General features: G+C 43.9%; 1 protein-coding gene across 2 annotated transcripts in view; it reads left to right on the forward strand.

The window, feature by feature from the left end:
• LOC126355260 (uncharacterized) overlaps nucleotides 1-11,324 on the forward strand; it is a 378,424-nt gene extending 367,100 nt beyond the window's left edge. The window contains exons 16-17 of one of the 2 annotated variants that reach the window (XM_050005547.1): nucleotides 10,565-10,666; nucleotides 10,944-11,324. In XM_050005547.1, the coding sequence (XP_049861504.1) occupies nucleotides 10,565-10,666; nucleotides 10,944-11,027 (186 nt within the window). In that variant the 3' untranslated portion in view covers nucleotides 11,028-11,324. The remainder of the gene's footprint in view (nucleotides 1-10,564; nucleotides 10,667-10,943) is intronic. The other variant, XM_050005548.1, reaches the window with a different exon arrangement.
• The last annotated feature ends 4,011 nt before the right edge of the window (nucleotides 11,325-15,335 follow it).

The following is a 15,335-nucleotide window of genomic DNA, read 5'->3' on the forward strand; positions in this document are numbered from 1 at the left end:
ACATGCCTTCACCCTAGCCAGATTACGCTCCCATATTTTATTTACTCAGGCTTGTCTGACATTTGGCATTACTCCCAAAGGCCTCACACTTAAAGTTCCCATCTCTGGCTGCAATCCTTCTTTCCATCAGTCCTTATACCAGTTCCAAACAGCACAATCCATAGCCCTCACCCGCCTAATCCTTCACCTATACATCGACTCGGCCAATGAACACACCCGTCAACTCCTATCCCAAATCAAAGTCCTCAATCTTTCCTCTCCCACATCCACACCGGCTGTACATAGCATCCTCCTACAGGTCAACCGCAAATTAGAACAACATGCCACCCTCCACCTCAAAAAACTATCCAATCTCCAGGTTTCCCACCTCCGGAAAGGCAACTCACTCACCCTCCACAACCTATCCAACAAACCTCAACCTCCTCTCATTGCACACAGACCCAGTCTCTCCCATCTACTCAATCTCCCACTTCCAGCTCCACTCCCCCCAACACCTCAAAATTCTAGTCAACACAATCTGGTACCACAACACTCCAATTCAGTAGTTAACCTTTCCTCCAAACCCCTCTCCCAATCCGAAACCTCTGTCCTATCCAAAGGCCTCACCTTCAGCCCCACTCCCAGGTTCAACCAAACTGCCCTTGTCAAGGATTTACTGTCCTACACTCGTAGTCTCTGCTGGAAATATCACTTTGCCACGAAGAAAAACAATCCTGATCCCACTCCTAATGATCCAACTCCCCAAGACACTATCCAAATTGAACCCTGCCTGCAACAGTTCCGTCCTCCATCACAGCGGGACCCACCTCCTCTTCCTCAAAATCACCCTCTCCAAACCTTCCAGGAATTTCTCACTTCCAGCCTTGCCTCTCAATCTTTCTTGAAAAACCTTAATCCTACTCCCAACATCACCACAGCCGAATCCCAGGCTATCCGTGATCTGAAAGCTGACCGATCCATCATCATTCTTCCGGCTGACAAGGGTTCCACGACTGTGGTACTTGATCGTCGGGAGTATGTGGCTGAGGGACTGCGTCAGCTTTCAGACAACTCTACATACAAAGTTTGCCGAAGTAATCCCATTCCTGATGTCCAGGCGGAGCTTCAAGGAATCCTCAGAACCTTAGGCCCCCTACAAAACCTTTCACCTGACTCCATCAAACTCCTCACCCCACCGTCACCTCGCACTCCTACCTTCTACCTACTTCCTAAAATTCACAAACCCAAACATCCTGGCCGCCCCATTGTAGCTGGTTACCAAGCCCCCACAGAACGTATCTCTGCCTACGTAGATCAACACCTTCAACCCATTACATGCAGTCTCCCATCCTTCATCAAAGACACCAACCACTTTCTCGAACGCCTGGAATCCGTACCCAGTCTGTTACCCCCAGAAACCATCCTGGTAACCATTGATGCCACTTCCCTATACACAAATATCCCGCACGTCCAGGGCCTCGCTGCAATGGAGCACTTCCTTTCACGCCGATCACCTGCCACCCTACCTAAAACCTCTTTCCTCGTCACCTTAGCCAGCTTCATCCTGACCCACAACTTCTTCACTTTTGAAGGCCAGACATACCAACAATTAAAGGGAACAGCCATGGGTACCAGGATGGCCCCCTCGTATGCCAACCTATTTATGGGTTGCTTAGAGGAAGCCTTCTTGGTTACCCAAGCCTGCCAACCCAAAGTTTGGTACAGATTTATTGATGACATCTTCATGATCTGGACTCACAGTGAAGAACAACTCCAGAATTTCCTCTCCAACCTCAACTCCTTTGGTTCCATCAGATTCACCTGGTCCTACTCCAAATCCCATGCCACTTTCCTAGATGTTGACCTCCATCTGTCCAATGGCCAGCTGCACACATCCGTCCACATCCAACCCACCAACAAGCAACAGTACCTCCATTATGACAGCTGCCACCCATTCCATATCAAACGGTCCCTTCCCTACAGCCTAGGCCTTCGTGGCAAACGAATCTGCTCCAGTCCTGAATCCCTCGACCATTACACCAACAACCTGAAAACAGCTTTCGCATCCCACAACTACCCTCCCAACCTGGTACAGAAGCAGATAACCAGAGCCACTTCCTCATCCCCTCAAACCCAGAACCTCTCACAGAAGAACCCCAAAAGTGCCCCACTTGTAACAGAATACTTCCCTGGACTGGATCAGACCTTGAATGTGGCTCTCCAGCAGGGATACGACTTCCTAAAATCCTGCCCCGAAATGAGATCCATCCTTCATGAAATCCTCCCCACTCCACCAAGAGTGTCTTTCCGCCGTCCACCTAACCTTCGTAACCTCTTGGTTCATCCCTATGAAATCCCCAAACCACCTCCCCTACCCTCTGGCTCCTACCTTTGCAACCGCCCCCGGTGTAAAACCTGTCCTATGCACCCTCCCACCACCACCTACTCCAGTCCTGTAACCCAGAAGGTGTACACAATCAAAGGGAGAGCCACATGTGAAAGCACCCACGTGATTTACCAACTGACCTGCCTGCACTGTGATGCTTTCTATGTGGGAATGACCAGCAACAAACTGTCCATTCGCATGAATGGACACAGGCAGACAGTGTTTGTTGGTAATGAGGATCACCCTGTGGCGAAACATGCCTTGATGCACGGCCAGCACATCTTGGCACAGTGTTACACCGTCCGAGTTATCTGGATACTTCCCACCAACACCAACCTATCCGAACTCCGGAGATGGGAACTCGCCCTTCAGTATATCCTCTCTTCTCGATATCCGCCAGGCCTCAACCTCCGCTAATTTCAAGTTGCCGCCGCTCATACCTCACCTGTCTTTCAACAACTTCTTTGCCTCTGTACTTCCGCCTCGACTGACATCTCTGCCCTTAACTCTTTGCCTTTAAATATGTCTGCTTGTGTCTGTGTATGTGCGGATGGATATGTGTGTGTGTGTGTGCGAGTGTACACCTGTCCTTTTTTTCCCCTAAGGGAAGTCTTTCCGCTCCCGGGATTGGAATGACTCCTTACCCTCTCCCTTAAAACCCACACCCTTTCATTTTTCCCTCTCCTTCCTTCCTTCCTTCCTGACGAAGCAACTGCCAGTTGCGAAAGCTCGTAATTCTGTGTGTGTGTTTGTGTGTTTTGTTCATGTGCCTGTCTGCCGGCGCTTTCCCGCTTGGTAAGTCTTGGAATCTTTGTTTTTAATATATTTTTCCCATGTGGAAGTTTCTTTCTGTTTTATTTACATCGTCATTAATTTGAACCCAACAATTACGTTTGTTATTGTCTCTGTTGCATTTCGAAATCTTCACTATCGTCTTACTTTCTCTTTTCGTTTGTACAAGAAGTTCCACTTTGTATTCATCTTCCATTTTTCCGTAATCTACCATACATTTTATCCTGCCTAATTATACTCAATAATACGTAATTTACTTCCAAACCATAACCTAAAATTTTCAACGCTTTCAACATAACCGCTGCTATAAAATCCATTGTTCCAAGTTTACAAACATTTCGTGTAAACTCGTGAATACTATTTCACAGCTTCAGTTCCTTTCACCCATTACACAACCATCTCAGTTTTTTTTTTTTTTTCCAACAACTTTCGTTTTATTTCCATTCCCGTTTTTCCCACAAAACCGATCATTTTCTAGCAGCTTCCCACAGGTTTACACGTTATTATTTCTTCATCAAACAATTGTTAGCCTCATTATCATAACCTGTCAGTACATAACCAGTCCTTTGAATACATTTACACACATATTCTTCGAGATTTTATTCGAGAATTTTTTTCGAATTTTATTTTTTCGCAAATTATTTTTTCGAAACTTTTTTCGAAAAATTTTTTTTGTCGAAATTTTCTTGAATTTCTCGAAATTTTCTTGAATTTCCCCACCCTTTAACGTGATCTGGAGACAACATAACTACCCAACCTTTGCACCCATTGTTGTTCACCAACCTAAGTTCATCACATGATCAACATAGCTCATCTCAAACCAACACTTTTTCGACTTTTTTCACACCTTTATCTCTCCCTATATAAACCTCTCTTTACTTTCACTTTAACCTCATATTACCCTTTCCACCTACCAATACCATGTCAAGCTCACAACATCCCTACAACGACCCCATTAAATTTTATTTACATTCCCTCCGCAAACATGCCTTCACCCTAGCCAGATTACGCTCCCATATTTTATTTACTCAGGCTTGTCTGACATTTGGCATTACTCCCAAAGGCCTCACACTTAAAGTTCCCATCTCTGGCTGCAATCCTTCTTTCCATCAGTCCTTATACCAGTTCCAAACAGCACAATCCATAGCCCTCACCCGCCTAATCCTTCACCTATACATCGACTCGGCCAATGAACACACCCGTCAACTCCTATCCCAAATCAAAGTCCTCAATCTTTCCTCTCCCACATCCACACCGGCTGTACATAGCATCCTCCTACAGGCCAACCGCAAATTAGAACAACATGCCACACTCCACCTCAAAAAACTATCCAATCTCCTGGTTTCCCACCTCCGGAAAGGCAACTCACTCACCCTCCACAACCTTTCCAACAAACCTCAACCTCCTCTCATTGCACACAGACCCAGTCTCTCCCATCTACTCAATCTCCCACTTCCAGCTCCACTCCCCCCAACACCTCAAAATTCTAGTCAACACAATCTGGTACCACAACACCCCAATTCAGTAGTTAACCTTTCCTCCAAACCCCTCTCCCAATCCGAAACCTCTGTCCTATCCAAAGGCCTCACCTTCAGCCCCACTCCCAGGTTCAACCAAACTGCCCTTGTCAAGGATTTACTGTCCTACACTCGTAGTCTCTGCTGGAAATATCACTTTGCCACGAAGAAAAACAATCCTGATCCCACTCCTAATGATCCAACTCCCCAAGACACTATCCAAATTGAACCCTGCCTGCAACAGTTCCGTCCTCCATCACAGCGGGACCCACCTCCTCTTCCTCAAAATCACCCTCTCCAAACCTTCCAGGAATTTCTCACTTCCAGCCTTGCCTCTCAATCTTTCTTGAAAAACCTTAATCCTACTCCCAACATCACCACAGCCGAATCCCAGGCTATCCGTGATCTGAAAGCTGACCGATCCATCATCATTCTTCCGGCTGACAAGGGTTCCACGACTGTGGTACTTGATCGTCGGGAGTATGTGGCTGAGGGACTGCGTCAGCTTTCAGACAACTCTACATACAAAGTTTGCCGAAGTAATCCCATTCCTGATGTCCAGGCGGAGCTTCAAGGAATCCTCAGAACCTTAGGCCCCCTACAAAACCTTTCACCTGACTCCATCAAACTCCTCACCCCACCGTCACCTCGCACTCCTACCTTCTACCTACTTCCTAAAATTCACAAACCCAAACATCCTGGCCGCCCCATTGTAGCTGGTTACCAAGCCCCCACAGAACGTATCTCTGCCTACGTAGATCAACACCTTCAACCCATTACATGCAGTCTCCCATCCTTCATCAAAGACACCAACCACTTTCTCGAACGCCTGGAATCCGTACCCAGTCTGTTACCCCCAGAAACCATCCTGGTAACCATTGATGCCACTTCCCTATACACAAATATCCCGCACGTCCAGGGCCTCGCTGCAATGGAGCACTTCCTTTCACGCCGATCACCTGCCACCCTACCTAAAACCTCTTTCCTCGTCACCTTAGCCAGCTTCATCCTGACCCACAACTTCTTCACTTTTGAAGGCCAGACATACCAACAATTAAAGGGAACAGCCATGGGTACCAGGATGGCCCCCTCGTATGCCAACCTATTTATGGGTCGCTTAGAGGAAGCCTTCTTGGTTACCCAAGCCTGCCAACCCAAAGTTTGGTACAGATTTATTGATGACATCTTCATGATCTGGACTCACAGTGAAGAACAACTCCAGAATTTCCTCTCCAACCTCAACTCCTTTGGTTCCATCAGATTCACCTGGTCCTACTCCAAATCCCATGCCACTTTCCTAGATGTTGACCTCCATCTGTCCAATGGCCAGCTGCACACATCCGTCCACATCCAACCCACCAACAAGCAACAGTACCTCCATTATGACAGCTGCCACCCATTCCATATCAAACGGTCCCTTCCCTACAGCCTAGGCCTTCGTGGCAAACGAATCTGCTCCAGTCCTGAATCCCTCGACCATTACACCAACAACCTGAAAACAGCTTTCGCATCCCGCAACTACCCTCCCAACCTGGTACAGAAGCAGATAACCAGAGCCACTTCCTCATCCCCTCAAACCCAGAACCTCTCACAGAAGAACCCCAAAAGTGCCCCACTTGTAACAGAATACTTCCCTGGACTGGATCAGACCTTGAATGTGGCTCTCCAGCAGGGATACGACTTCCTAAAATCCTGCCCCGAAATGAGATCCATCCTTCATGAAATCCTCCCCACTCCACCAAGAGTGTCTTTCCGCCGTCCACCTAACCTTCGTAACCTCTTGGTTCATCCCTATGAAATCCCCAAACCACCTCCCCTACCCTCTGGCTCCTACCTTTGCAACCGCCCCCGGTGTAAAACCTGTCCTATGCACCCTCCCACCACCACCTACTCCAGTCCTGTAACCCAGAAGGTGTACACAATCAAAGGGAGAGCCACATGTGAAAGCACCCACGTGATTTACCAACTGACCTGCCTGCACTGTGATGCTTTCTATGTGGGAATGACCAGCAACAAACTGTCCATTCGCATGAATGGACACAGGCAGACAGTGTTTGTTGGTAATGAGGATCACCCTGTGGCTAAACATGCCTTGATGCACGGCCAGCACATCTTGGCACAGTGTTACACCGTCCGAGTTATCTGGATACTTCCCACCAACACCAACCTATCCGAACTCCGGAGATGGGAACTCGCCCTTCAGTATATCCTCTCTTCTCGATATCCGCCAGGCCTCAACCTCCGCTAATTTCAAGTTGCCGCCGCTCATACCTCACCTGTCTTTCAACAACTTCTTTGCCTCTGTACTTTCGCCTCGACTGACATCTCTGCCCTTAACTCTTTGCCTTTAAATATGTCTGCTTGTGTCTGTGTATGTGCGGATGGATATGTGTGTGTGTGTGCGAGTGTACACCTGTCCTTTTTTTCCCCTAAGGGAAGTCTTTCCGCTCCCGGGATTGGAATGACTCCTTACCCTCTCCCTTAAAACCCACACCCTTTCATTTTTCCCTCTCCTTCCTTCCTTCCTTCCTGACGAAGCAACTGCCAGTTGCGAAAGCTCGTAATTCTGTGTGTGTGTTTGTGTGTTTTGTTCATGTGCCTGTCTGCCGGCGCTTTCCCGCTTGGTAAGTCTTGGAATCTTTGTTTTTAATATATTTTTCCCATGTGGAAGTTTCTTTCTGTTTTATTGAATTCTTATTTCCTTGCTCAAAAGGGTCTTAGTTTCCAAGTGTGCTGATGTTTTACACAAGCTTGAAATTTTGTGTGGACTTCAATGTGAGATGCTTTTAATAGTTTCTACAACGAAAACCTGTCTCAAAATCAGACAGAAAATTCAAAGAGATACATTGGTTTTATGTAAAGTACAGAAATGGCAAGATACAATCAATATCTACACTGTGGATAGCAATGTTAATGTTACTGACGACAGCGCCACTAACTTGTCATCCTGCATAAAACTCTTCAGGGTGCATAAAAGGATAGTGAGAATCATGGCTACAAAAATAAGGAACAAACCCTGCATCCCACTATTTAAAAGGATGGGGATTATTCCTTTTCCATGTATTTACATCTTTGAAAGTGCAATGTTCACTAAGCAATATGCAGTAACAATCATAGTGTCCTCCTCAAAAATGAAAACCTGCATCAACATGACACAAGACAGTAAACTTACTTCCACAAGCTCCAAATAAAAACCAGTTTGCACCAGAAAGGAACACTACACTATGGTAAAATTATTTACAATAAGTTGCCAAAATAAATTAAAGTAATAAATGATATAAAATAAATTAAAGCAGTGTTAAAGGAATATCTATTAACACATTGCTTCTATAGTCTGGAAGAGTTCTACCGAAATTTTTGAGAGCCACGTTATTTATCACTTTAAAAAATTGTGTAAAAATGACTACCTACTTGTAGCATGTAAAGACTGTAATCATTAATATTAGTTTATTCATGTTTTTAGTTGTAATTTTCTAGTAAAGTTGTCACATCTGAAAAAAATATATTCATTACTGTAAAAATGGAGATATATTTGCACTGACCTGTCCAATATCAGATGTACTGCACTGTAGATGTAAGATTTACTGGACCAAATAAACACATATACAGATACTAAACGTAGTTTTTCAAATTTTCTTCATCAAAAAAGACAAAGTAAACATTCCAGGATTCAAATAAAAATAGCTGACAAGGTGAGAATCTTAGCACTAGATACCTAGCAACGCACAACTTAAGGCACTTAATAAAAGCAAAGCTTCCAATACAGACTGATAACTAATTAGGTTCCTTTCAGGGTTTTCTGATCTAATAGAGCCATATATTTCATCCATATACAAGTTGCACAGATTACACAAATACACAAGAAAGGAAATGGAAGTAGTGCACTGCATTACAGACATGTCACTGGCATTGATTTGCACTAGGATTTTGGAACATATGTGTCCAAATAAGAAAACTGACTGTTGACACAGTGAGCATGGAATTAGAAAATATCATTCTTGTGAAACACAACTTGTACTTTATTCTCAGTACGTAATGAGTGCTGTTGACATGGTATAAAAACTACTTCCTTAATTTTAGGTTTAGAGAAAGCTTTTGACACCATTTCTCCCAAACAGTTCTAATAAAATGGCATGCCTATGAAGTATCATCACAGTTACACAACTGCATTTGTGACTTCCTGTCAGAAAGATCACATTTCATAGTAACTGACAGAAAACCACTGAGAAAAATAGATGTGTTATCTGGTGCTTCCTGAGGAAGTGTTCCAGATGCTGTGCTGTTTCTAATATGTATAAATGATTTAAGAGACAATCTGAGCTGCCTAAGAGATTGTTTGCAGATGATGGTGTTGCTTACTGCCCACGTATGTCATTAAAAGATCAATTGCCAAGTTATTTAGACTTGATATCTATATGGTGCAAAATGTGGCAACTGACTCTAAACAACAAAAAGTGTGAGGTCATCCACATGAGTATTAAAATGAATCCACTAAATTTCAGTTGCATGATAAATCACATAAATTTAAAGGCTGTCAATTTAACTAAATACCTAGGGCTTACAATTACAAACAGCTTAAATTGGAACAATCACATAGAAACTGTTGCAGAGAAGGTGAAACAAAGACTGTGTTTTACTGGCAGAACAGTTCAGTGATGCAACAGATCTACAAAAGAGATTGCCTACATTCCACTTGTCTGCTCTCTTCTGCGGTATTGCTTCATAGTATGGGATCCTTATTAGATAGGATTGATAGAAGGCATCAAAAAAGTTAAAAGAAGGGCAGTTCATTTTCTACTGCCATGAAAAAGAGAAGAGAATGGCACAGGTGTGAATAGGGTGGCAATTATTAAAACAATGGTATTTCTTGTTGCATTGAGACCTTTTCACTAAATTTCAATCACCAAATTTCTTCCCCAAATGCAAAAATACTTTGTTGACTCTCACCTACATGGGGAGAAATTACAATTTTAATGAGGAAAGGAAAATCATAGCTTGCCCAGAAAGATTTAAGTGTCCATTTTTCCCATGTTCTATCCAAGAGTGAAACAGTAGAGAAAGTGTTTTGATGATCCCCCTACTCAAATAGATGTAGATGTAGCTCCCTTGTATCTACATGTTGCTCAAATGTTCCTGACCATAACTCAATGAACATCACTACTTGTTCTTTGATGTACTGGAGGTGTGAGCCTGGCCAGTGGAGTGAGTAGATGCCTGTTGAGAATTTTTCAGTATGCAAATAATGAAGTAGCCTTTAGCAATGACCTTGTTACATTCATAAGGATCCAATTTGTCTTTCAAGCTGATTCTGACCTGGTAACACAGATGTGTACTATTAGCATAGTTGAAGTGAGCTGCAGCCTAGAAGTAGCGAATCATTTCTTTGACACATATGACTTGTAAGTTCCAATCCGTCAGGCATTCAGCTTTAAAGTAGTGTTTCATTAAGGTACATATGCAGAAATACTGGCCTCATAGTACAATGTGAAGAAGCCCCATTTTATCAGCCCAGGTAGATAAACAGGATGGCCAGGGAAGGGTGGAGGATACAGACCAGTTTGGATCCCATGAGGAAACAGGTCCACCTGATCACCCAACTCTTCAGCCCTAGCAGAAATGAAAAACAGTCTCTCTCTCTCTCTCTCTCTCTCTCTCTCTCTCTCTCTCTCTCTCACACACACACACACACACACACACACACACACACACACACACACACATTGCTACTTCACTAACCAAGCAATTATCGCCACTATATTCTATATTTATTACTTATTGTCTATCAGACAGTTCTCTTCGTAGTGGCTTGTGATCTGCTCTGTACCATTATCTATTTTTCATCCAGGATATTCCATGATTGTATTACATACATTTTTTCTTTTGCATGCAGCTTGAAAGGACTGCATTACACTATGCAATGGGTGTGGAAAAAGTTGAAGAACTAAGTACATTCCTCATAAGAGCAGGGGCCAGAAGAATTGCAAAGGATCTGGTATGTACATGTCTCATGACTTAATAAAATCATAACACTGTTAGGTTATGCTATTCTTAAGCTCTTTATGGTGACTCACGACTGAGTATAAAATATATTTCAGCCCATACTTGTTGTTTAACTAGCTTAAATTATAATTATTATGGCACTACAGAATGTAATCAGAAATATTCTGATAGTAAATTGAAATGTAAAATTGTTTCTTTAGTACAATTCAAAAATTATTTATTTTTGATTAATACATAATTTTATTTTCATTTGCCATTTTATTTTTCAGAAAGGGAGACAGCCAAGCTACTACTTCATGAATAAATCAGATATACTCAGGCTCCAAGAAGATGAAGATACCTTTAAAATGTAACATCTTTTCATAAGGTCCTTAAATGTACGTAAGACATGGACTAAAAGAATCCCATTTAAATGTTGTGGTTCTGTTGCTTTATGCAGCCAGTACTGAGTAATTTCAAATAAATAATGGGCCAAGTTGTAGTTCAACAAACTAATAATACACATACATCTTGATGTGAAAATATAAGTAAGATTATATTTAAGAAACAGTATTAATCAATTTCCAGTTGACAGTGCTACACTATTAGCCTTCCAAAAATATTTTCATTGTGACTTTCTGTATCTGTATTAAAAGAAATGGAATCAATCACTTCATTGTGTAATGTTTAATACACTCCTGGAAATTGAAATAAGAACACCGTGAATTCATTGTCCCAGGAAGGGAAAACTTTATTGACACATTCCTGGGGTCAGATACATCACATGATCACACAGACAGAACCACAGGCACATTGACACAGGCAACAGAGCATGCACAATGTCGGCACTAGTACAGTGTATATCCACCTTTCACAGCAATGCAGGCTGCTATTCTCCCATGGAGACGATCGTAGAGATGCTGGATGTAGTCCTGTGGAACGGCTTGCCATGCCATTTCCACCTGGCGCCTCAGTTGGACCAGCGTTCGTGCTGGACGTACAGACCGCGTGAGACGACACTTCATCCAGTCCCAAACATGCTCAATGGGGGACAGATCCGGAGATCTTGCTGGCCAGGATAGTTGACTTACACCTTCTAGAGCACGTTGGGTGGCACGGGATACATGCGGACGTGCATTGTCCTGTTGGAACAGCAAGTTCCCTTGCCGGTCTAGGAATGGTAGAACGATGGGTTCGATGACGGTTTGGATGTACCGTGCACTATTCAGTGTCCCCTCGACGATCACCAGAGGTGTATGGCCAGTGTAGGAGATCGCTCCCCACACCATGATTCCGGGTGTTGGCCCTTTGTGCCTCGGTGGTATGCAGTCCTGATTGTGGCGCTCACCTGCATGGCGCCAAACACGCATACGACCATCATTGGCACCAAGGCAGAAGCGACTCTCATCGCTGAAAACGACACGTCTCCATTCGTCCCTCCATTCACGCCTGTCGTGACACCACTGGAGGCGGGCTGCACGATGTTGGGGCGTGAGCGGAAGACGGCCTAACGGTGTGCGGGACCGTAGCCCAATTTCATGGAGACGGTTGCGAATGGTCCTCGCCGATACCCCAGGAGCAACAGTGTCCCTAATTTGCTGGGAAGTGGCGTTGCGGTCCCCTACGGCACTGCGTAGGATCCTACGGTCTTGGCGTGCATCCGTGCATCGCTGCGGTCCGGTCCCAGGTCGACGGGCACGTGCACCTTCCGCCGACCACTGGCGACAACATCAATGTACTGTGGAGACCTCACGCCCCACGTGTTGAGCAATTCGGCGGTACGTCCACCCGGCCTCCCACATGCCCACTATATGCCCTCGCTCAAATTCCGTCAACTGCACATATGGTTCACGTCCACGCTGTCGCGGCATGCTACCAGTGTCAAAGACTGCGATGGAGCTCCGTATGCCACGGCAAACTGGCTGACACTGACGGCAGCGGTGCACAAATGCTGCACAGCTAGCGCCATTCGACGGCCAACACTGCGGTTCCTGGTGTGTCCGCTGTGCCGTGCGTGTGATCATTGCTTGTACAGCCCTCTCGCAGTGTCTGGAGCAAATATGGTGGGTCTGACACACCGGTGTCAATGTGTTCTTTTTTCCATTTCCAGGAGTGTATATCAATATTTTTCACCTCTTTAATGTTTTCTTTCTATGTTGTTTTACAACAGTGACCACAAGAGCATCTGCATATTTTAGCCTGTTGGGAAAGCAGCCCTCATCAACTGACCTGTGAGGGAGATTGGAATGTAATACTATGATAACCTGATTTTATATTTTTATTAGAACTTCATCTCAGCTCACAAATTTATGATTTTATGGATTTTATAATGCTAGTCACTTCATGACAAAATACCTTAGTAAATTTATATTCTGCAGAACTGTGCTGCATTATGTTGGAGTCCATTTGAGGACGAGAGAAGTCATCGATTTTATTTGAAGTTTTACAGTTCCTGTTGAATTCTTCACAGACTTCTGTGGAGTTTTTAACAGTTTTCTCATCAATTTCTAATCCAGGATTAAAATTAGTAGCTTTCTCAGCACCTACTTCAATCTTTACATTCTGTTATACCGTTTTTAATTTGTTTATGTCATATGAGTAGAATTTACTGATAGCCAATTGTCCTGCTTAGTTAATAACTCTGTCAAACATTCTTTTGCACTTGTTTACATACATGAGAAATTCAAGATAATGCTTATTAATGCTTCCAAGTATAGTTCTTCTTTCTAATGCTAGAGATCCTGACACCCTCAGTTATCCAAGAGTTTGTTTTGCTGGATTTGTCATGTGCTGTTGTGAAGGGAAAAATGTTCATTGAACATATGCATGAATTCTGGTAAAAAAAGAAAAAAAAACACCATTGAAGTTAGTGTTTACCATAAATCTGACTGTATAATGTTCCAAGTACATGGTGTTGAATTCAGTGAAGTGAAACAATGTGAATAACACTGTCAAATTCAAATGTTACTCAAATGGGATCCATGACTGTTGATTAAAAGAGAAAAAGGTTATTAACATTTGTGAGTACTTTTTGTGTTGATTTGAGGATGCGAGTGACAGTTCTCTCCATATGAAAATGTAAATTCTTTGTCAAATTAAAAGTTTGTAATGAAATCCTCAACAGATAAAGTTGTGTAGTTTAGAGGAGAAATAGTTCAAAGATCCCCATTAAACAATCAGATTTGAGTGCCAAATTATGACAATGTCAGCACTGTAACAGCAACAAGCCAGAGTGTTGCCAATGAAGAGAATATACTTTTTCATATAATTTCAGAATGCCAAGTCAAACACGAGTTCAAGGACTATAGAGGAAATTGACAAATTTGTCTTGCATACCATGAAATGTGTGAGGTTGTAATAAAGTGTACTGGAAATACTACCTGGAAATCATCACTCCTGAATCCTCAATTATTTGTGTTCAGCGTTACAACCAAGGAAATAAAAGTTGACAATGAAGATAAAGCCTGCATTCCCAGTGTAATCATCTATTGTCACAGGATATGGAACCAGATGCTGCTGTGTTCTGCTGGCTGCTGCCATCCCTGGCTGAGCCTAATGCTACCTTCGCATTTGTGATGGAGATGTAGCCATTGATTTCCTTCCTTGCATGGGTGGCACAACGCTTCATACCTTCACTTTTTCAGGTGTCTTATGACACCATGCTGCTGTTCCTTGCTTCCTTTGATGCACTGCCCTCTCCTATTCCTTGCATTTCTGCACTGCAGGCTATGACACCTTTCATTGTGCTCAATTCCTGCAACTATCACTTCTATCCTTGCATGCTCCTAGACATGTTGTGTATCTGGTGACATCTGTCTCTCCACTTCTTGCCACCTGCCAGCCGTTTTCCTCTCTCAAGATGCTCCACATGCCATGCATACTGGGCTGTCATTACCATTCTCCTGGGAACTATAGCTGTCATTCCGTTCTCCTTGTGCCAATGGCATTTCTGCCACCATGGCCCACTGTCCACCCTCTGGGTGTGATGTTTGCTCTTTCACATACTTCCCTTTGTGTGCCATTGCCCATGGCCTTTGTGGCTTTCCAGCCATCCCTTTTTTCAGTGCCCATGGCACCTTCCCATCACCCCACACCCTGTCTCTGCCCTCCAGGCATGTTCCTTTTCCCTTTTTCACTGCTTTCACAACTGTCCTTACGGCATGACCTCTGCCCCATATGATTCCTTTCCATCACCTGACTGCCCTCAACTGAGCCCTGTATCCTGTCGGCTTCCTGTGTACTTGCTCAGCAGATGCAGTTGCTCTTTCCTCACTGCGAAGTCCATATCTCCCATGGCATCACAGCTTCTGAACAAGGAATTCTGCTTGGTACAGTCTTTACACTTGTGCCCATGTCTGTACTGTGCAGGGCAGTCTTCTCTAGATCTTCCATCTTCTGATGCCACTACCATCCACAGGACATATCGCACCTCACCACATTGCACCAATCTGTCATCGGAACTACCTCCTTGGGCCACAAGTTGACCTTTGCTGGCTCTGCAGCCAATCCTTAGAATTGCTACCCACAACAAGCTGGCCCATGCCAGTCTACACCTCTTGGGACTCAGTCCTACTGCAACACTTTGTTATGCATTTTTTTGCTCCTTTTCAGCTTTATTCGATGTTAGCGTATGGCACACAAATTCAGGTCCCAGATTCTGAGCCACAGACTAGTAGCTGTCC

This window comes from Schistocerca gregaria, chromosome 3, assembly GCF_023897955.1.
Source record: "Schistocerca gregaria isolate iqSchGreg1 chromosome 3, iqSchGreg1.2, whole genome shotgun sequence".
NCBI lineage: Eukaryota > Metazoa > Arthropoda > Insecta > Orthoptera > Acrididae > Schistocerca > Schistocerca gregaria.